The sequence below is a fragment of the Abramis brama genome, assembly GCF_963993115.1.
Source record: "Abramis brama genome assembly, chromosome: 19".
Taxonomy (NCBI): Eukaryota; Metazoa; Chordata; class Actinopteri; order Cypriniformes; family Leuciscidae; genus Abramis; species Abramis brama.
This window is the reverse complement of record NC_139981.1, coordinates 4531557-4552661: the sequence shown is the minus strand read 5'-3', so window position 1 is coordinate 4552661 and position 21105 is coordinate 4531557. Positions and strand designations below refer to the sequence as shown.

Below are 21105 nucleotides of genomic sequence, written 5' to 3'. Positions count from 1 at the left end.
TGATGTCAACATAGGCGCCTTCAGGGGGCGACCCGCTTCTTGTAGAATAACCTTTTCTAAAACCTTTCTTTAAAAATAAAATAAAAATCTCTTTTCTTGTAATTTTATCAGACGTGCTGTTCACATATTTAGGTGTAAAAGCTTTAGTTGGTGCACATTTTGTTTGATAGGATGTGCTCAGTGTGATGGAAAGCTCACTGCGCATGTGCGGCTCAGAGCCACTGTTTGAGACGGAAGACTGCGGAGTCTATCTCCACTTACTGCGAACCACAAGAAAAACTCAAGAAAAGTGCAGGTAAAAATGTATTGTGCTATAGAGCATGAGTCATTGTGATCATTCATGAGGTATTCTCCAACACTGTGCTTGTATTTATCCTCGATACTTTATATAAACAGTGATGTAGCAAATATGGGTTAGAAATCATCCGGACATACGAGATCAATCATGTTTACAGCATTAACACTCGACGTCTTCGTCCGAAAATGAGCGGAAACGTAATTTTGAACTATTGTGTTAAATATCGCTAATGTTAATATTCAGATTTTGGTCGCAAACATGACAAATGGAAATCCTTTTGTGTGCTATTTGTGTTTGGTTTCGGGATGATCATGTGTGCTCTGCGTGTGCGCAGTCAGTGATGCTGCGCCGCATTTGCGCAGTAACAGTGGAATTTATTACATTTATTAATATGATTGCTGCTAAAATGAGTTTGTGAACACTCACTTCCCCCTGAGTTTTTAAAAATGTTTTTGAAATAAGTCTCTTATGCTCACCAGTCACCAAGCATACAGTCACCATTGTGAAATATAATTACAATTTAACTGTTTGCCATTTCAGTATATTTTAAAATGTAAGTTCTTACTGAATAGAAAGTTGAAATGAACAGCATGAATTTGAAACATAATCTTTTGTAACATAAATATCTTTACTGGCACGTTTGATGAATTTAATGCAACCTTTCTGAATAAAACTATTAATTTGTTTTATTTACCTCAAACTTTTGAATGGTACTGCATCATGGTTTACATAAAAATACTAAGCAGCAAAAAACTCATATATATATATATATATATATATATAATATAATATATAACTAAAAGCATAAGCAGCAGATAGATAGATATGGGGGATAGTGTTTTGAAATTAAATATATATTTATTTGTGCAAGATTGTCACTGTAATACATGTTATTCACTTTGGATAAAAGCCTAAGCTGAATGTTAAAAAGTTCATTACGCAATATGAATAAGTATCTTTAGTTGGAAAACCAGCACAACATCTCAAAAGAACCGTATTTCTTTGAATGATCAGGTGAAATCAGCAGCATGTCGGGGTTTCTGGATGGGATCAGATGTGGCGATTGCGAGTGTAATGTGGATTGGGGTGAGAAGAGAAACACCATCGCCTCCATCGCAGCCGGAGTTCTGGTACGTCTGCCTAATGACATCAAATAAATCTCAAAAATCCAGTGATTCCCAAACTAATGATCTTTCTTCTCACACTGTGCACACGTGCAGTTTTTCACAGGCTGGTGGATCATCATCGACGCAGCGATAATGTACCCTAAAGAGGAAGAGTTCCACCACGCATATCATACCTGTGGGGTTATCGCGACTATAGCCTTCCTCATGTGAGTCACACTTGTACAGATTCTCTCTTGGCTTCCTCTAATGAAGGGAACAGTTGTTTTTAAAGTGTCCAGCCCGACAGACTGTCCCAGATGTTTCTTCCTGTTGTTTAGCCTTGATTTAACTGCAGGGTTGTGCAATGACTACCGTCACCATGACTGCATTGTTTAACTCCCTGTTGAGTTTCACTTTCTGTGGATTTCAAAGTCTTTAGATATACAAAGACGGTGCACTTATATTACAATGAATGGGGGAAAGTGCTTTGAGACGCGCTTATGACTTCAAATGCAGTTTTTTTGTCAGGATTTCAGACAGTTGTTGTCAGATTTCATTGATTTTAAATTTAATCGTAAAGCTTGGTGAACAGGTTTAGAGATGTTTCCCCATTCAAAGAGAAAGGAGCTGTACTTGATGACTGAAATACTGAAGCTGCCCGAGAGGAGTTGGCCAAGATGGCCGTCGAGTGGAATGACTTGCTTTATAGGGTCTTTGTTTGATTGCAGGATCAACGCAGTGTCAAATGGCCAGGTGAGGGGAGACAGCTACAGCGAGGGCTGCTTGGGACAGACTGGTAAGTGCTGCATTCGCATCATGAGTTTTTTGTAATACTACAGGACTGAAAAGTGCCTTTAGGGTGTTCTTCTCTTGGTTCTTTTGGTCTGGACCAAAAAATAAAATAATACATATATTCCTGGTTCGCTTGGTCTTCATACTGTCATTTTTAAGACTGGACCTAAAGATTAAAAGAAAAGAAAAAGGGGCGGGGCTACATAAGGTCTATATGTGATGGTATTTCGACCAGCTGAGAACCCGTGGAGAGATTATAACGTGTGTAAAGGAGTCAAAACAGCAGCAGGAATCCCTCCGTCACACACACAGATGAAGATCTGCTGCGAGGAGACGCGGTTCTGATGCCTGTACCAAACTGTGATGGGCATCATCACGACTATGATGAGAAAAATGCGTGAGCATTCTGTCCTTTTTAGGGTTGCATCTTGTGACATCATGTCCTGTTTTTGGTTCGTTTACATGTCTTTGGTCTGTGTTACGTTCATATTTCAGTCGAACCACACCAGAGTTGGTTTGGAGGCGGATTGAGACTCATCTTTTCAGCGTCTCGGTCCACTTGTTTGGTGCACACCAGGGTTCAGATGGCAGCATTCACACTTATTCAAATGAACCACACTAACAGAGCAATCACACTGTCTGATTTAATCGAACCAAACATGCCAAGTGTGAACACACTCTTTTTAAATAAATAAAAAAAAAGAAAGAAAAAAAAAAAAAGTAAAAAATTGCATATACTGCGTTAGACTAAGCTGGGAAGGGTCACAGCTGTCCTATTGTTAATTTAATTGCTTCTATTGCTCTCCTCATTTGTAAGTCGCTTTGGATAAAAGTGTCTATTAAATGTAAAGGTAATGCGTGTCTGTGTAGGTGCCAGAGTTTGGCTCTTCATCGGGTTCATGTTGGCGTTCGGGTCTCTTATCGCCTCTATGTGGATTCTGTTTGGTGGTTTTGTTGTGACCGGTAAGAGAAAGATTTTGCTTTCTTTTTTCTTTTTATAGAAAAAGATGTTTCAGGTTTCTGCTTGTGTATAGTTTCTAATTAAGTTTTTCTTTTTTCTTTTCATGAATGAACAGACAAGAAGGATCTGTCAGTGTATCCTGGTATTGCAGTTTTCTTCCAAAATGCATTCATCTTCTTTGGGTAAGTTTGAATCTCACATCAGAAGAGGTTTGATATGTCACTGCATTACCCGTAGGCCAGGTATATAGATATATAAGCTTGTTTATTTAAGTTCAGTAATTTCACTTAAATGACAATTAATAGGTCATTTGCATTGCCATTTAAGTGAATTTACTGAACTTAAATATACAAGCTTGATAAAAATGATCATTCTAGAAGAAAATTTCAGATGGCATTTAGAGGCTTTTGCATCTGAACTCTTCATATATAAAATATATTATATTATATAATATATAAACTTTACAAAAGTTTGGGGTCGGTAAGATTTTTTAAATGTTTTCGAAAGAGGTCTTTATTGTTCACCAATGCTGCATTTATTTGATCAAAAATACAGTAAAAACTAATATTGTTAAATAATGTTATTTATTCCTGTGATCAAAGCTGAATTTTCTGCATCATTACTTCAGTCTTCAGTGTCACATGATCCTTCAGAAATCATTTTAATATGCTGATTTGCTGCTCAAGAAACATTAATTATTATTATCAATGTTGAAAACAATAATATTTTGATGATTTTTCACTGAGTAGCATTTATTTAAAATAGAAATCTTTGTATCATTATAAATGTCTTTACTGCCACCTTTGATCAATTAAATGCGTCCTTCCTGAATAAAAGTGGAAATTTCTTTAAATAAATAAATTCAGAATGTTTAATGCAAGAAGTAAATACAGTACAAACTTGAACTTGTTTTTCTACCATGTTTTCACCAAATGACCACAGGGATGTTTAATAAATTATGTGCAATATTATACCTATATTGTAGTTTTATTACCTATAAAACCTTTTACCTTTTGCTAAAACAATTTACTGTATGTAATTGCTATGTGGAGATAATTATATTTAAGTGATTGATTACACAAATGAGTTGTTAAATTGAATTTTCCATAAATCTATTGGAATGGACAATATTATCTGATTCAAACTGAATGAAACTGAAAATGAAAGAGAAATATTTTTTTCTACTGATGCTATTAAAGCAACACTATGTATTTTTTCAACCTTCATAATATATTTCCAAGACCCTTGTGATGGTACATCGACTGACAATAGGTTGAATGACACGTCTGCCATAGCCTGACCGTCTGTATCGCTTTTACTGGCACTACGTAACTTCGGGGTTCGGGTAGTAACCCGAGCACAAAAAGAACTACAAAATTTGACTGCTTTACGGCATACGTCACTTCCCCCAACACTTCCTCAAATTCGGACGTGAGAGAGGCCAACCAGCGTTTGTTTTCCGGCTTTCGCGCGCATGTTTTTGTCATGGCCAAAGCAGCAATCATAGACTGTAAAAAAATATGGACGTAGTGTCCGTGACGTCACCCGTAGGTTTCTGAAGACCGTTTTTGAAGCCTAAAGTGGGCGTGGCCGACCGTCGCCATCATCTCAGCGCGTCACTCCCAAATTTATTTATTTTTACAGTCATACAATGAGCTGAGGTAACGTGACGGCTAACAGACAGCAGACAAATGGCTAATGATGACTAATGACCACAGCAGAGGGAATCCACCTGTCACTCAAAAGTGGACACACCTTTAATTATGCAGAAATTTAAGGCTTAATATAATGTAAACGGATGAGTTATAAAAAAAATCACCCCCCTCACAGTTGTCATGAAGGGGAAAATAAGCTATATAGACCAAAGCCACTTTTTGCACCAGGCTGTAAAGGTGTTTTTTTCTGCTGTAAAGTTGGCCATTTTAACATGGGGGAGATGCAGATTTGACTCACTTCTGCACCCAGCCTCAAGCGGCCAGTCGATGAATTACCGTTGAATTCACTTCCGTGTTGGTTTCAAGAGAGAGACAGGGAGGTTGTCGCTTGGCAGCAACGGACAAAAAAAAGTCCGAAGTAAGCCTATGTCTAAACGGCATGTACAAGTTTGGTAGGGGCTACATTATATAATAGTAAATAATAGATGATTACTAGCCTATGACTGCAGGCTGATAGTCATGTTTGTTTATTTATTTTTCTGGTGAAAGTGTCTTGCCTCAGGCTATAATGCAAATCGATTTTTCAACTTTGCAGATTCATCTATGGTAGCTTGATATTATAATATTGACGATATATGGCTATTACCTACCACACAAACATTGAATTGAATTAGCATTCTGTAAAACAGGCTACTATAATGACGCTGGCTTGTAAACGTGAGCTACGCGATCTTTTGGCGTTAAAAAAAAATAAAACCCATGAAATTATATTCATGACATGCTGAAATATATGCCACTGTACCTGGGAAGAAGACATTTCACACGCAACGCAGGCAGTCTGCCCAAGACATGAGAACTCCTTCTGCAGAGTTCGGGGGTATCGGCTTGTCAACAAATGCACGTGTATCCCCTGGTGTTACCATGACAGATTTTACGACAGTAGTAGAAAACAATACTGTTTCCCAACTGTAGGGGGACCCCGAGAGCAAAAGTTACTTGGTGTTGCTTTAAATATCTGTTAGTCGCAAGACATTTAAATGACCTTCAGAATACTTTTTAGGAAGCCTAATGCCCCGTTAAAAGTGCATTAAAATAATTTTGAACATATCATGAATATATGAACTATCGCCCCGGCCTGTAATTACCTGCGCCAGAGATCTAAGATTTTGAGTATTCGTGCAAATCATAATAAATTACTCTGCAAATTCTGAAAACAATATGATAATTTGATTGAGCTCTGATTTGTGATTCTCCTTCACTCTTGCAGTGGTCTGGTGTTCAAGTTTGGCCGAACTGAGGACCTCTGGCAGTGAAGCTTCATTTCCTTCAATCAAATCCCACAGTCCATCAACACACAATTCCTCTGTACTTATTGCTGCTTATTTGCACTCGCTATTTCTTTCTCTCCTCTTTTCAACCCCTCAGACGTTCTTAAATATATTCCTTCTTCCTTTCTTTGTCTTGTTTCCTGTGTGGCCACAATGGGTGCACACAAGAAATGCAAATCAAATCCAGACTCTGCAGTCAAAATGGACACGTTTTGACCTCACTCTGCATTAAAAAAAATTACATATATGCAATAGAATTTCAATGACATTACATATAGAAATTGTAGAATTCTCAGATTAAAAGTGCACAATAAGAGCTAATATCTTCAGCCTAGCGTTTCCAGAGATCTCAAAAGGAAAGAAAACATTGATTCGCAAAATATAGTAACGTGATTTTATGTGATTGCAGCAGGGAGAGTTTTTGAGCAGAATCGTTTATAAACCAAAATGAGTGATTCACTGTGTTTCTATTTTTAATGTGTCGTCATTTGAATAAGTTTGCTTTTTTTACATAAGCCACCAGATTTGTATCTGTCAGATCACTTTCATGCATAATCTCTTGAAATTTCATCATATTAGCTCAACCTTCTGTCAGTTGACATCACTACAACATCGTTTTATTCAATGTTTTACTTTTGGAAGATTTTTATATATTATGTTATACGGATTCCCATACTCTTTTCAGTCATTCATTATTACAGATTTAAAAAAATTATTTTACAGAGATTGCACTGAGCAAGAGCAGTTTCTTAGAGCTGAGCTTTAGCAGAAACATGTACATTCACTGTCAACTTTTTTTTTTTTTTTTTAAAGACGTGTTTAATTTCTGTGCAACTAGTAAAACCAAACAGCATATTTTCCTTGACTGTGGGAACCCTGGTTATATATTTTGTGTTCTGGAGCATCAAAGTCACTCTCTATGTGTATGCTTGGGCATGTGGGAGTTGTATAAAAATGTTAATGTTTTTAAAAAAGCACAATTTCTTATTATTTCAGTGGTTATGGGTGAATAAGGTGACGCAAGTCAGAGATTTTGACTCGTCTATCAACTGACAAATTAAAGATTCTGTGATTTCTACATGCTAAAAGAATGTAACATTTTAATGTAATCCATGTCTCTCTTTCTGACAAAAAGCTAAACTTCATTCAACTGTGGGTTTCAAATGAATAAAATTATTGTAAATATGTACAGAGCCAGTGTTTTTTTCTTTCACTATGTTCAAATACAGATGAATAACGGGTTTATGGACTACAGTCAATGTACTGACTGACATCAGGTTATTTTTAGATATTAAGTTAGTTGGTGGTGTGGTTTATCAGCTCGCCATCATGAAACAAACTCTTCTCTGTGTGTCTTGCTTCCACTGAAGTAATTTAATCCAGCCACGGGCTTGGAAAAGTCTTTGCGAGATGATTTTTCAGTTAGAAAACATACTGATTTCCATTTAAGGACATTTTATATTGTAAATTGTTTACTTAAGCAACCTCTGACTTCTCAAACACACATATATTTTGTGTTAATTGCATTTATGCCTGGAGTTTTCTTTGATGTGTCCACAAGTTCTTCATACACGTACCGCCAAATTTGGAAACTACATGAGAAAGAAATACATAATTAGCAGTGATAAACATGTTTGGAAATATAAGTTAAGTACATTTTTCTAAATAAGTATGTCATTAATTCCACTTTAAATGAAAAAGATGAATGCAAACACAGAAAGAGTAAGAATTGGCATTTAATCCACTGTATTTATATTGTTGTGAATGAACAAAACCATTTACCTCCCAGAATGCCTGGTCATCAAAGCACTTCCTGTCCTGCTGGGGTCTCCAGAAACTCCATTTAAGGAAAAGTCCTGCAAATTTATTTAAGTTGTATGTATAGTCTGCCTCAGTAAACTAAAACACAAAACTTATCAGTAAGGGTTATGGAAAAACACAACACTTTATTTTGATGGTCCACCAGTAGACATTCTACGATAACTTTGCAACTACATGTCAACTAACTCTCATTAGACTATTAGTGTAGTGGAGTGTTAGATTAGGTCAGGGTTAGCAGAATAAGTTGACGTACTTGCAAAGTCACTTATAGTCAGTAGAATGTCTGTTGAGGAGCATCTGAATAAAGTGTTAGCAGACAGTCTACTAATACTCTAATGACAGTTAGTTGACATGTAGTTACTTAAAGGGATGGTTCGGAGTAATTTCAACCTAGGGTCCTTTGCACCATGACCTCGAGCCAAACACCCCCCCAGAAGCTTTTTTTCCCCTTGGTTGAACATTATTAAAGTTAGAGCTTATTTAGAGATATCAGCCGAATGGCTTAGTGCAGGTGCTAATGGATCCAAGGATGTATCTCGTAAATTACCCCACTAATAATGCCCAGAATGGCACCACACTTCTACAGTAGTACAAATAGGTTCTGTACTCATAAAACGAGGCATTGGAAAGTTTGTAAGTACATCAGGAGTTTATTTATATAACACTTTCCTGACGGCTCATGCTACCGCTAACCCAGACGTCGAGGTCACTTCCGTGATTTGGGAAAAGCCCATAAAAGTCCTGGCAGAAAGCGATGCGTAAGGATGTAGTGTAACGACGCCCAGTTCCAAGAATGCACTAATATTTTGTTGGTAGTACCAGTTTGCAACAATTATTAGTTAACACTAAGTTGTCAACACTTTGGAAAAAATAAATTTCAATGAAGTGTTAAATTCACTAGCTTGTGAGTTTTGCAAAGGACATTTACGGACTTTTCCCAAATCACGGAAGTAACCTCGACGTCCGGGTTAGCGGTAGGGAAAAAAGGCTTCTGGGGGGGTGTTTGGCTCGAGGTCATGGTGCAAAGGACCCTAGGTTGAAATTACTCCGAACCATCCCTTTAACTTACTTATAGTTAGTAGAATGTCTAAAGTGCACCATCAGTCTTACTTTTTTTTTCTTTTCTTTTCTTTTCTGTTTTTTTTTATTTATTTTTTTAGAAAGAATCTGAATCTATTACAAATTAGCTCACAGACAGAAATGCACAGGGAAAACTGTTTAAAACAGCCTAAGGTGCTTTGCTGATCTTATTCATAACACAAGGAAATGAAATATGACTGTCAAATGATCTTCATCAGTGGTGTACCTGTAGCTGTTCCCATCACCAGACTCATGCACACCGTTATGAGGAAAACACAGATGTGATTCACAGCAAACCGCACAGCTCTGAGAACACAAATACAACACAGTCAGCATTAAAAGATCTGAAAAACATCTAAAGCTCAGACATTTTATGCCTGTAGTCATTGCTTTTACTGTTATTCTATGGTTAATTAATGCAATTTATTGGATGCACACGTCATATGATTGACTAAAAGTGAAAATCACTTTACATTGTGCTTTCACTACTGGCCAGCTGTATAAATAAATGAGCGAACCATCCCAGGATTCCCGGTATGGCGTGCACGTTGAGGACGCCGCAGGTGTCGTGACACTCAAAAGCAAACAACATGTGATCCTGAATGAAAGTGAAAAAGTTATAGTTATAGTTATTTTAGTACTTCAACTTTAAACAAAAATGACAAATACTGAAATACAATAAGTTTAATTTAAGCTTAAAGGGATACTCCACTTTTTTTGGAAATAGGCTCGTTTTACAACTCCCCCAGAGTTAAACAGTTGAGTTTTACCGTTTTCGAATCCATTCAGCCAATCTCTGGGTCTGGCGGTACCACTTTTAGCATAGCTCAGCATAGATCATTGAATCGGACAAGACCATTAGCATCTCTTTTTTTAAAAAAAGACCATTTTCAGGCGCTGCGTCATATCATTACACCTGCTGGACTCATGGTACGGCAGCAAAGTTTCTTGATTATTACGCAGGAATGAGAGTATAGTTCCTAGCCATATCAGCCTAGAAAATCACAACTTTTCATTTTCCATCGGTCTTAGTACACGATGTAACTACAGAAGAGTCAAGTTTTAAATAGGAAAAATATCGAAACTCTTTGGTCATTTTTTTTGAGAGAGATGCTAATGGTCTTGTCCGATTCAATGATCTATGCTAAGCTATGCTAAAAGTGGTACCGCCAGACCCGGAGTTCGGCTGAATGGATTCGAAAACGGTAAAACTCAACTGTTTAACTCTGGGGGAGTTGTAAAATGAGCCTATTTCCAAAAAAAGTGGAGTATCCCTTTAATGTTTTATTTCAATTAATGTTTTTTTAGTTAACGACCCTGACTTATGGGGGGAGATCAGGAAAATTTGAGTTTTCCATTTTGTGATGGATGTGGCTTGACCTTCATGTACTGGAATCCCAGGGCTGATAAGAGAGCGGCACAGAAGCCAATCATCATAGCGATCCATGGCTCGTGGACTGCCGTCATGGCAACACTAATGGCAACACCACCAGACAGGGCAGAGCTCTGGAAATGAACCTGCAAAACATGATACTCTTCATCATGTGTCCATTTTCTGAAAAACTGGATCCTAACAAAGTCAACATGAAATGGAGTTCACGACCCATTATACTTTCATGATGTGTCAGATTTCAGAGTATTATGTTATGATTGTTTTCAACTCTGTGAGGGAGTTTGCTATGTGGGAATGTTCTTACTACAGTCGCTCACCATGTTCATCTTTCCTTTGGAGCTGGTGAGCATAGAAACAGACATCGCCATGACAACACTGACGGCCAGAGACAGATACGTCCCATATATCACAGTGAGTTTCAGTTCTTTCTCCCTCCTTTGAGGCACCAGTGCCGAGTTAAAACTGGGCCAGAACATCCACAGAAACAGTGTTCCTGTGAGAAAGAGAGAAAGGGAGGCAGTTCCCGTGCATGATTTAATTAAAATATAGAGATAAAATAATTACACTTCGGTCCTTGAATCTGATTGGATGAGCATCGTTCAAAAGGGCCGTGATATCCAGCAGCACTGGGACTTTTCACTGTTTCGTTCGTCTTTCTTTGTTCCAGACAGACTGTCAGAGTTGGGGATTTTCAGTGACTCTTTCTGCAGGTTACACAGTTACACCAGTAGGTGGCGACAAATTACTGTCTTTGTAAATGACTCACTGAATCATTCATTGAGCCTATTGAACCGATTCGTTCACAACTTTCAGGATTAATTTAGGATCTAAACGTTGAGTTATGAATATAACTACTGTTCCCAGAAGGAGGGAAATGAGGTACAACACATGACTATGGGATATCGCGCTCTAGCGCCATCTGCTGAAGACACCTTTATTCACGCCTGAAAGGCTAATGACGCATGACGACGTGGGCGGTGCCACATGCCCACAGCATATAAATGCAGTCGTATGCGTCATTCCCCTTTGTTCAGTCCAGCTCTTCACCGAGCCTCCGACTGCGCGGGGCCCAGAGGTGTTGTACCTCGTTTCCCTCCTTCTGGGAACAGTAGTTATATTCATAACTCAACGTTCCCATTCAGTCGGTCAACTCGGTACAACACATGACTATGGGACATGTATTCACGCCCTGCCGAGTTGCTGAACTAAACGTAAGAGGCCAGCACCGCCACATGACCCTTTTTCAAGAGAGTGATGGTCCTTGGTCTGAAGTCCCTGCAGTAAGCACGGACGAGCTACTGTTAAAGCAGTGACATCTAGTCGGTAAAACCGAACAAATGTGTGTGGTGATGTCCAACTGGCTGCCGCACAAATATCTTCTACTGACACCCCTCTAAACAACGCCCATGACGTTGCCATGCCTCTTGTAGAATGCGCCCGCACCCCTGTCGGTGGATCTAACCCTTTACTCCTGTATGCAATTGAAATCGCCTCCACGATCCAATGTGAAAGACGCTGTTTAGACAGCGGTTTCCCACAAACAGGGTTGGTAAACCACACAAAAAGCTGATCGGACGAACGCACTGCCTGCGTCTGCTCGATATACCTGCGTAAAATTCGTACAGGGCATAACGCGTGGAGTCTCCTGTCTTCCTCTGAGTCAATCGAGAGATTTGACAGAGCTGGTAGCTCGAACGAGAGCAAACTATATGCCCCTGACATGACTTTTGGTGTATACGCAGCGTTCGGGCGCAACACCACTCTAGACCCATCCAGTGCAAACTGGATGAATGAGGGATGCACTGACAGCGCATGGAGATCACCAATACGCTTTGCTGATGCCAGCGCGAGCAATAGGGCTGTTTTATAAGACAGCATCTTCAGATTCAATGATTCTAAGGGCTCGAATGGAGGTTCACACATAGCCTCCAAAACCACAGTTAGGTCCCATGATGGTACCATCGACTTTGCAACGGGTCTCAGTCGCTTCGCTCCTTTAAGGAACCGCACGGCCAGCGGGTGCGCGCTCGGCGCGGCCCCATTAATACCCTCGTGACAGGCCGAAATGGCCGCTAATTAAACTTTTAGTGTGGAATGTGATCGACCCTCTTCGAACAATTCCTGCAGAAACGTTAATATTCCCGCGATCGGGCACTGAAATGGCGATAAAGACTTTTGCCCGCACCACTGTTCAAATATGCGCCATTTCGACGCGTAGAGCCCCCTTGTTGATGGTGCCCTAGCACTCTGTATTGTGGCTACGACATTAATCGGGAGCCCTGCTGCCACTAAATTCACCCTCTCAGCGGGTAAACCCATAGATTCCACAGTTCCGGCCGGGGGTGTAGAACCTGTCCTTCTGCCTGGGACAGCAGGTCCCTGCATTGGGGAAGACACCACGGTGTCCCGGCCAGCAGCGTCATGATACATGCGTACCATGTTTTCGTTGGCCAGCGCGGGGCCACTAAAATTAGTGACAGACCCTCCTGACGCACCCTGTCCAGAGTGGGCTGTATCAGTTCTACCGGGGGAAACGCATGCAGTAGAGTTTTGGGCCATGCATGAGACAGCGCATCCACCCCCAGCGGGGCGCTGCTGTTTATTATCGAGAAAAACAGCGGGCAGTGCGTGTTTTCCCTGGATGCAAAAAGATCGACCTCGGCCCTGCCGAACCGATCCCAAATCTGCGCCACTATTCTCGGGTGCAAACGCCATTCCCTGACCTGTGGTCCTCCCCGGGATAGCAGGTCTGCCCCGCCATTCAGGTGACCCGGGACATGCACTGCCCTAAACGACGCTAAGTGTTCGCTGGCCCATATTAGGAGTGTTAGTTGCAGCAGTGGAAGAGAGCGTGTGCCCCCTTGTCTGTTTATATATGACATTACTGTCGTGTTGTCCGTTCTGACTAATGCATGTTCGCCGTGCAGATGCTGCACAAAGTGTTTCAGTGCCAGAAGAACTGCCTGCAACTCAAAATAATTTATATGACGCTCCTTCATCGTTGATGACCATTCTCCTCTTACAGAACTCCCCTGGCATAGGGCTCCCCACCCATGTAGGGATGCATCTGTCGTCACTACTATACGTGACGTAACTCTGCCTAGGGGGATTCCCTCTGTCAACAGACTCGGGGATTCCCAGGGAACCAGAGCCCGAACGCACGCTGGCGTTATCGTCACTTGTCTGTTTAAATGCCGTGTGACATTCAGACCAGTGCTCAGCGCCCATCTCTGGAACGCACGCATAAAGAGGAGACCGAGCCGAACGACCGTTATTATTGAGGCCATCAACCCCAGCAGCCTCAACACTGTGTGAAAACGCACTCGCTTTCCCAGTCGAAACCGACTCAGGCAGCTGCAAAAATTCTCGGCTCTTTGAAGCGACAGCATAGCTGTGTTCTTTATCGAATCTATCTCTAAACCGAGATACGAAATCCGCTGACACGGAACCAGGGAGCTCTTCTTGAGATTTATTAAAAATCCCAGATCTCATAGGTGGGAGACAAGGGTCTGTGTTTGCAATACTGCTTGTTCCCTGGTGTCTGTGGCCAGGAGTAGGTCGTCCAAATAGGCGAACACTCTCATGCCTTGATGACGCAGCAGAGTCAGTGCCGCTTCTGCACACTTCGTGAATGTGCGCGGCGCTAGGGACAACCCGAACGGCAGGACTTGAAATTCGTATGCAGTCCCCTCGAAGGAGAACCTCAGAAATTTTCTGTGGTCCGGGTGAATTGTGACATGAAAATACGCATCGGTCAAATCCACCGATGTGTACCATTCCCGGGGACGCAGAGAGGATAGTAGATGACGCACTGTGAGCATTTTGAATTTGTAACGTCTGAGGTGTTTGTTCAACTGCCGTAAATCCAGAATCGGGCGTAAGCCCCCACTTTTCTTTGGGAGGAGGAAGTAACGGCTGTAAAACCCTTCCTCCGTTTTTCCCTGTGGAACCACCTGTATTGCAGCCTTGCTGAGAAGAACCTGAATTTCTTTCCTTAATACTGGGGAAGCCTCCCCCGACACCGACGTCGTAATTACCGAAACAGGGGGGGCATGAGAGGAACTGCAGCCGATAACCGCACTGAACTGTGCGAAAAACCCATGGTGTTGGTGCGCATGCGTGCCACCGTTCCAGGCTGACAGCAAGGATTCCCGGCATCACCGGGGAAACCCCCACCTCTCTTATTGAGCATTGTTGGACATTGGATGTCCCTGTGTTTACCCCCTTTGACAACACATGGTTTATTTGTGAGTTTGGTGGTTTTAATACATCCTGATTGTTCTGACAAATCAATACATGAGGCATTGCATGATTGTTTTGACAAATCATAACGAGGCATTGAATGCTGAACACAAAGTTTCTTTATTGAAATTGAACTCAAAACTGAACCCACTCTCTTGCAAGGTTTCTTTTCCACTGAGAGAAGAAAGCGGCTGCCTCTGGGCCGATGATCCTCCCTCGATTGCGAGCTAGGAATTTGCCCGTGCCCTCCTCTCTGTGGAGAAAAATTTCCCTTTCGCTGCGGGCGGGTCTTTCTTTCCCGACCCTGCCTGCTGTTTAGGTTGTGGATAAGCTCGCCTAGGTCTAGTCTCCCAAGCATTGGGTCTCGGCGCTGCCACTGCAGCAGCCGGCCTCTTGGCTGGTGGGGGTCGAGTCGACCCCCTAAACCGTGGCTGAGCAGGTGATTGTGTTGGTTTGTTAAACCTTCTAGGCATTGAACCCCTGAGAGATTCTGCCTGCCTTGAATTTTCAAATCGCGCTTGAAACGCGTCAAGACCCTCTCCAAATAGACCCGTCGTAGAGATTGGTGCTCCGAGGAACGCATTCCGATCTCGTTCCGGCAGGTTCGCCAGAGTCAACCACAGATGGCGCTGAGCCACCACCGTACTGGCCATTGCATGACCTAACAATACCAACGCGCAACGTGTTGTACGCAGTATATAATCAGCTGTGGATCTCACCTCCCCCATAAGTTCGTCACACGATCTTCCCTCTGACACGGCATCGCTTAGTTCCCCCAAGCAAATAGCCTGATATGTTTGTAGCAGGGACATTGTGCTCAAGGCTCTAGCCGTGCAGGCTTGATCACTATAAATCCTGCTAAGCTGTCTGTACGAGAACCTACACGGTCCCGACGGGAGAGTGGGGATGCCCGCGATACCGCTATTTTGCATTGGAGCCAAGTAAGTCGCAAGCGAATGCTCCACTGGCGGAGCTGATATTAACCCTGCTTCCTGTGCTCCTTCGAGATCAGTGAACTTACTCATTCCCGGCACCGGGGAAGGAGAAGACATGGGTTTTGACCATGAAGCTGTAAGCTCTGCCATACAGTCTGGGTAAATCGGCAGATGTGTCCTTACCACAGTTTGAACCTGAGACAAATAGAACCCGCCGAAACGTGAGCTTTTTTGAACCGGGGGAGGGGCAGGCCATTCCACCGACAGCTTTGCTGCCGCCCTTCGATATAGTTCAAAGAAGGGCTCCTCCATGAACTCACTTCCTCCCATCGTCTCGGAGAGGGAGGGGGAAGCCGTGACCTGCTCCGGCTGAAAATTATCTTCAAAGAATTCCTCACCTGCTTCCAGCGAGACAGAGTCCTCCTCCCGACACTCCAACGAAGCCATCAGGGGAACATTATTAAAATCATTCATAACCTCCCCGGCTTCCATACGGTCGCTCCAAGTACCTGCCTCAAAACCGGCTAGTGCCGTATCTGGAGCAGCACCTGAGGACAGAAGCGGGCCGTGTCTGTCCGCTGTATTCTCGAGTACTCGTTCAACAAATGCTATGCGTCGCTCGAGTGTCGAACGACGAAGCTGTCGGCAGTGTATACATGTTCCCGTGTCGGAGAGAGCCAGCTTAGCATGGACAATCCCCAGACACACCGGGCAGTGCTCGTGTGTATCTTTTTCAGACAACAGGTACCCACATGCCATTGGGCATGAGCGAGAATTCTTGTTGTGAGACTTATTATCTTTTAGTTAGCAACGCTAAAGCTTTTAATTTCTCTGTTTGTGCCTTTCAATAGGAATCACCACCGTGGGTTTTTCCAATGAAGATTGTGGCGTGATGGCGTTCTAGCAGCACGGTGAAGAGCTGAAGAACAAAGGGGAATGACGCATACGACTGCATTTATATGCTGTGGGCATGTGGCACCGCCCACGTCGTCATGCGTCATTAGCCTTTCAGGCGTGAATAAAGGTGTCTTCAGCAGATGGCGCTAGAGCGCGATATCCCATAGTCATGTGTTGTACCGAGTTGACCGACTGAATGGGAACAAGTGACTGGCTGTGTCTGAAATCGCCCCCTATACTTTTAAATAGGGCACTATTTGAGAAGTCAGCCATTTGTAGTGGTGTCCGAAAACATAGTGAACGTTATCGAGTGCACTCATTCAATCCCATAATGTACTGCAATAACGAGTGTATAACCGAAGTACACTCAACGGCTACAGAATACCCATAATGCACTGTGAGAGTCATGTGCTGAATAAATTCCTGCGTCTGACCAGAAGATGGCGCCCGCAGAAGGAATCATCCATCCATCCATTTTCCAAACCGCTGGTCCATTGTGGCTACAGCGTAATATTATAGGCTACACATATACATTCCTTCTTAATTGATTATTTAATTGTTTAACTAAGGTTTAAACATAGGCTGTGTCTGAAATTGTCCCCTATACTCTTAAATAGGGCACTACTTGAGGGAACAGCCATATGTAGTGGTGTCCGAAACCATAGAGGACATTATCGAGTGTACTTGTTCAGTCACACAATGCACTGTGAGAGTCTGCTGAATGAATTTCTGCATTTCGTCAGAAAAGCTGAATCATCCATCCATCCAGTTCCAATGTGGCTATAGCGTAATATCATACATATATATCCCTTTTTGATTGATTATTAAATTGTTTAAAAATGTTTATTCATACAGGTTTCCTTGACAGAGTTCAAGATAAATCTTTTCATCGTTACTGGAGCTGCCAGTTTGCTATTACTTTCAAATGATTATTAAACAGCAAGCACAAACTATGCAAAAGCGGCAGCCCTTCCGGTGCACTCAGTGTCCGAATTCACTTACTCTTTTTCATTCACTTCTTCAAGTGGACTATATTAGTGGAGAAGAGAATAGTGAATGAGGGTATAGGGGGCGATTTCGAACACAGCCAATGTGGCCCTGTCCCTAATGGCCCTCGAATACACACTTTTATCAGAGCCCGCATACATATACATACATAGTACATACATACATACATACACATATATACATATAGTGTTGTGGTTACATTTTCTGCAACAGCTGTGCCACATCAACTCAATAATTATATAATAGATCTGCATCACACAAATTGTAAATAATCTGTGGCCTTAAACATTCTTACCCGAGTGATATTGATCTATATAAAACTATTTTTGCTTTATAAAATGCTTTTTGCTTTGAGGGAAGAATAAAAAAGGCATCCAATGGAGTGATTTAAAGCAGTAAATTAGCTTAAAATATATATTTTAATTGCATGAACGAAGCACAGGTGCCATTAAATATTCAGTTTTATCTGTAAATATTCAAATTATCTTTAAAGAATCACTTGAAGCTCACAAACTCATCTGATGTGCTGTCATGGTTAGAGTCTGAAACCTGGTTTAGAGGTATCTTCTGAGTCTGAGAGATAACTGTTTGTTATTGTACTCACCAAACATTGCGAATAAGCCAGTGCTACGGTCAATTTTTTCTTTCTCATGTTTTGGATTGATTCCCTCTCTGTGCAGCACCCATGACACCATCACACCGAAAAGAGCTCCGAAGATATGCAGCATCATGATGCTGTACAGTGGATCTGCCTGAAACATGAGCACAGCTTCAATCGTTGCCTTAGTACAGAAAGAAAATACACAATCTGTCTAAATAAAATAGTATGTTCATTAGTGCTGTCAAATTGATTAATCGCATCTAAAATAAAAGTTTGTAAATATATGTATAACATATTTATATATATATATAAAAACATAAATATATATGTTATACAAATATTACACATAAGCTACCCTGGACCACAAAACCAGTCACATGGGTCAGATTGAAAATCTGGAATCAGAAGGTGCAAAAAAATTTAAACATTGAGAAAATCGCCTTTAAAGTTTTTCATTTATGTTCGCAATTGTGCTGCATTCACTCACAAAAATACATTTATGGTAGGACATTTACAAAATATCTTCATGGATCATGGAACGTGATCTTTATTTAATATCCCAATGATTTTTGGCATAAAAGAAAGTTAAAGTTAATATAAGAAAGTTATATACATATATGTTATACATATATGTTATATACAAAATATATATAACATAAAAGTTTGTGTAAAAATATATATATACATGTAAATATATTTATATATTTACACAAATTTTATGTTAGATGCGGTTCATTGTGATTAATCAGTTTGACAGTACTGTTCATTCTTATGTCTTACAAAAGTATCCAGACAGTAATTCACGGATATAATGTTTTGCAAGCTGGTTTAACTGAAATTTCCTGATATATATATCGAGCTTGATAAAAATGATCATTCTAGAAGAAAATTTCAGATGGCACGTAGAGGCTTTTGCATCTGAACTCTTCATATATATATATATATATATATATATATATATATATATATATATATATATATATATATATATATATATATATATATATATATATATATATATATATATATATATATATATATATATATGATGAAAGTGATCATTTTTATCAGGGAAAGTAATACTTCTCTTACACGGAGCAGAGTTCGCAGGATCCACTGATTGGTCACAAATCCAGTGACCTCCACCAGAGCCATTAGTAAAAGCTGGACAGGATTTGTCTTCCCATGGACCGCTCCCATTGCAACCAGAGCAGATGCTGCACAGAGCTCTGCCTCAATCACACTACATGAGGAGCACAGATAACATTTGATGTAGTGGTGCTGTCAAACCTACTCTCAGAAAAAAAAAGGTACAAAAGCTGTCACTGGGGCGGTACCCTTTCAAAAGGTACACCTTTGTACCTAAAGAGTGCATATTAATACCTCAAAGGTACATATCATCGGTACCAAAAGTGTACATATTAGTACCTAAATGGTACATATTAGAACCTTTTTATTCCAGTGACAGGTTTTGTACCTTTTTTACCATCTTAAAGTATGAAAAAATAATAACAAAAGTAAAGGTAAGCCCTTGTCATGATTATGAAAATCAGTTTTTATTAAAAAACAAATGCATTGGTTTTTCCAGAGTAAATGTACCAGATGTTTGCAAATGCAAATGTTTCGACTTTTTTTGAAATGATGTTTCATATTCAATCTAATGGCTTACCTGTCAGTGTATTGCCATTAACATTTAGACATTGTGAGTTGCTTTTGTAAGAAAGCATCTGCTAAGACCTGTAATGTAGCTGTACCTCTTCATACTGATGTGGATCTCTCTTCTGTGGTGGCGTTGTGGCAGCAGGAAGCCATTCATCAAGACGGCCCACTGGATGGCCATGGCCGCTAACAGCATGTTAAACCCTGATCCGCTGAAACCATATCGTACAAGGAACGTGGCCAGGAATCCAAACCCCATGAATATCATCACATGAATATCTTGGAATTCTGTAGAAAAGATTGCATTTCAAATATTGCCAATGTGTCATTTTATGAAAAGCGATATAAACTTTAAACACTTGGCGGTCAGTCTTTTAATTGCTTGTGGGATAGAGAAATGCTTCTTATCATCCAAAACCAGAGATGGTGTGGCTCCACACCCCAAACGGCAATGTGGCACACATTTACAAACAAAATAAAGTCAAATCATAATAATTTTAAGTACGTTCATATGGATAGGAATTTTTCAATTGGTTTTGATATGTTAAAGGTTCTAAAAAAAAAAAAGCCCAGGAATTTATTTCTGAGCTGAATATGTGACTAGTCTTTTGTTGCATTAGCATGCATTAACATATGAAATGAACATAGCAGGTTTACAAAAGATGATGTGATGCTGTTTATAAATAACCTCAGGTTTATCCTTAAGCTGAACAATGAATGCAAGTTTGAACTCTTAAGAATCATAGCACAGCTTAAATGTAAATCAGACTTACTAACCTGCATATGAGCGGATGAAAAGCTTACTGTCAGACTCATGCTGCTCTATTTTCACAAAAAAGAAAAACAGTAGGATAAAGATGGTTTCCAGAAGGAAGGCCACAAGAGGAAGTCTTGAGCGGAGACTGGGGGCGTACTGAGGTGCCATTATTACTGTGACAAACTCTGAATGTCTTTAATCTTTACCGGCCAGAGATGAAGAGTATGCAAGATCACGTGCATGTAAGAGGAATGGAGGGGTTTCCCAAAAATGCCACCTTGTGCAATTGGTTCACAGAGACCCACCCCCTTTAATTAGTGTTGCTATGTCCGACAAGCCACACCATGTTCTCAGCAGTGAAAAATACAGGACACTGACAACGCGCTGACAGAAAGGACAGACCAGGCTACTTTTGATATGAAACAAAGTCTCACCTTTCAAATTTGGTCATTTCTTAAAGAAATTTAAACAATAAATACTGTTTCGTGGCTCTTTAATGTGTCTGACATATCGCTGTTGAGCCTCAGTTAAAGCTGCTAGTGAACCGATCATCTCTTCCTTAATTTATAGCA

At 40.7% G+C, this 21105-nt stretch overlaps 2 protein-coding genes across 2 annotated transcripts; one reads left to right on the top strand and one right to left on the bottom strand.

Annotated features, from left to right (window-relative positions):
* Positions 1–193: 193 nt before the first annotated feature.
* On the top strand, positions 194–7327 carry tmem50a (transmembrane protein 50A). Its single transcript, XM_084093328.1, has 7 exons — positions 194–295; positions 1313–1428; positions 1519–1631; positions 2133–2200; positions 3067–3159; positions 3273–3339; positions 6080–7327. Exons 2-7 carry the CDS (start codon positions 1327–1329, stop codon positions 6123–6125), a joined length of 489 nt encoding a protein of 162 aa, XP_083949454.1. The 5' UTR covers positions 194–295; positions 1313–1326; the 3' UTR covers positions 6126–7327.
* rhd (Rh blood group, D antigen) lies at positions 6933–20763 on the bottom strand. Its single transcript, XM_084093327.1, has 10 exons — positions 20554–20763; positions 19872–20064; positions 19210–19360; positions 18121–18268; positions 10752–10927; positions 10422–10559; positions 9515–9639; positions 9268–9347; positions 7923–7996; positions 6933–7732 (listed from the first exon to the last, which is right to left on the bottom strand). Exons 1-10 carry the CDS (start codon positions 20699–20701, stop codon positions 7706–7708), a joined length of 1260 nt encoding a protein of 419 aa, XP_083949453.1. The 5' UTR covers positions 20702–20763; the 3' UTR covers positions 6933–7705.
* Positions 20764–21105: the final 342 nt, after the last annotated feature.

What these genes read in the sequence shown, in the direction of transcription:
- tmem50a (XM_084093328.1), top strand. Translation starts at nt 1,327, where the DNA reads ATGTCGGGGTTTCTGGATGGGATCAGATGTGGCGATTGCGAGTGTAAT. An exon ending in GCGACTATAGCCTTCCTCAT is followed by an intron (nt 1,632 to 2,132) that starts GTGAGTCACACT and finishes GTTTGATTGCAG; the next exon opens with GATCAACGCAGTGTCAAATG. An exon ending in GGGCTGCTTGGGACAGACTG is followed by an intron (nt 2,201 to 3,066) that starts GTAAGTGCTGCA and finishes GTGTCTGTGTAG; the next exon opens with GTGCCAGAGTTTGGCTCTTC.
- rhd (XM_084093327.1), bottom strand. Translation starts at nt 20,701, where the DNA reads ATGGCACCTCAGTACGCCCCCAGTCTCCGCTCAAGACTTCCTCTTGTG. An exon ending in TGGGATTCCAGTACATGAAG is followed by an intron (nt 9,640 to 10,421) that starts GTCAAGCCACAT and finishes ACTTTCATTCAG; the next exon opens with GATCACATGTTGTTTGCTTT. An exon ending in GCCAGTAGTGAAAGCACAAT is followed by an intron (nt 9,348 to 9,514) that starts GTAAAGTGATTT and finishes TTGTGTTCTCAG; the next exon opens with AGCTGTGCGGTTTGCTGTGA.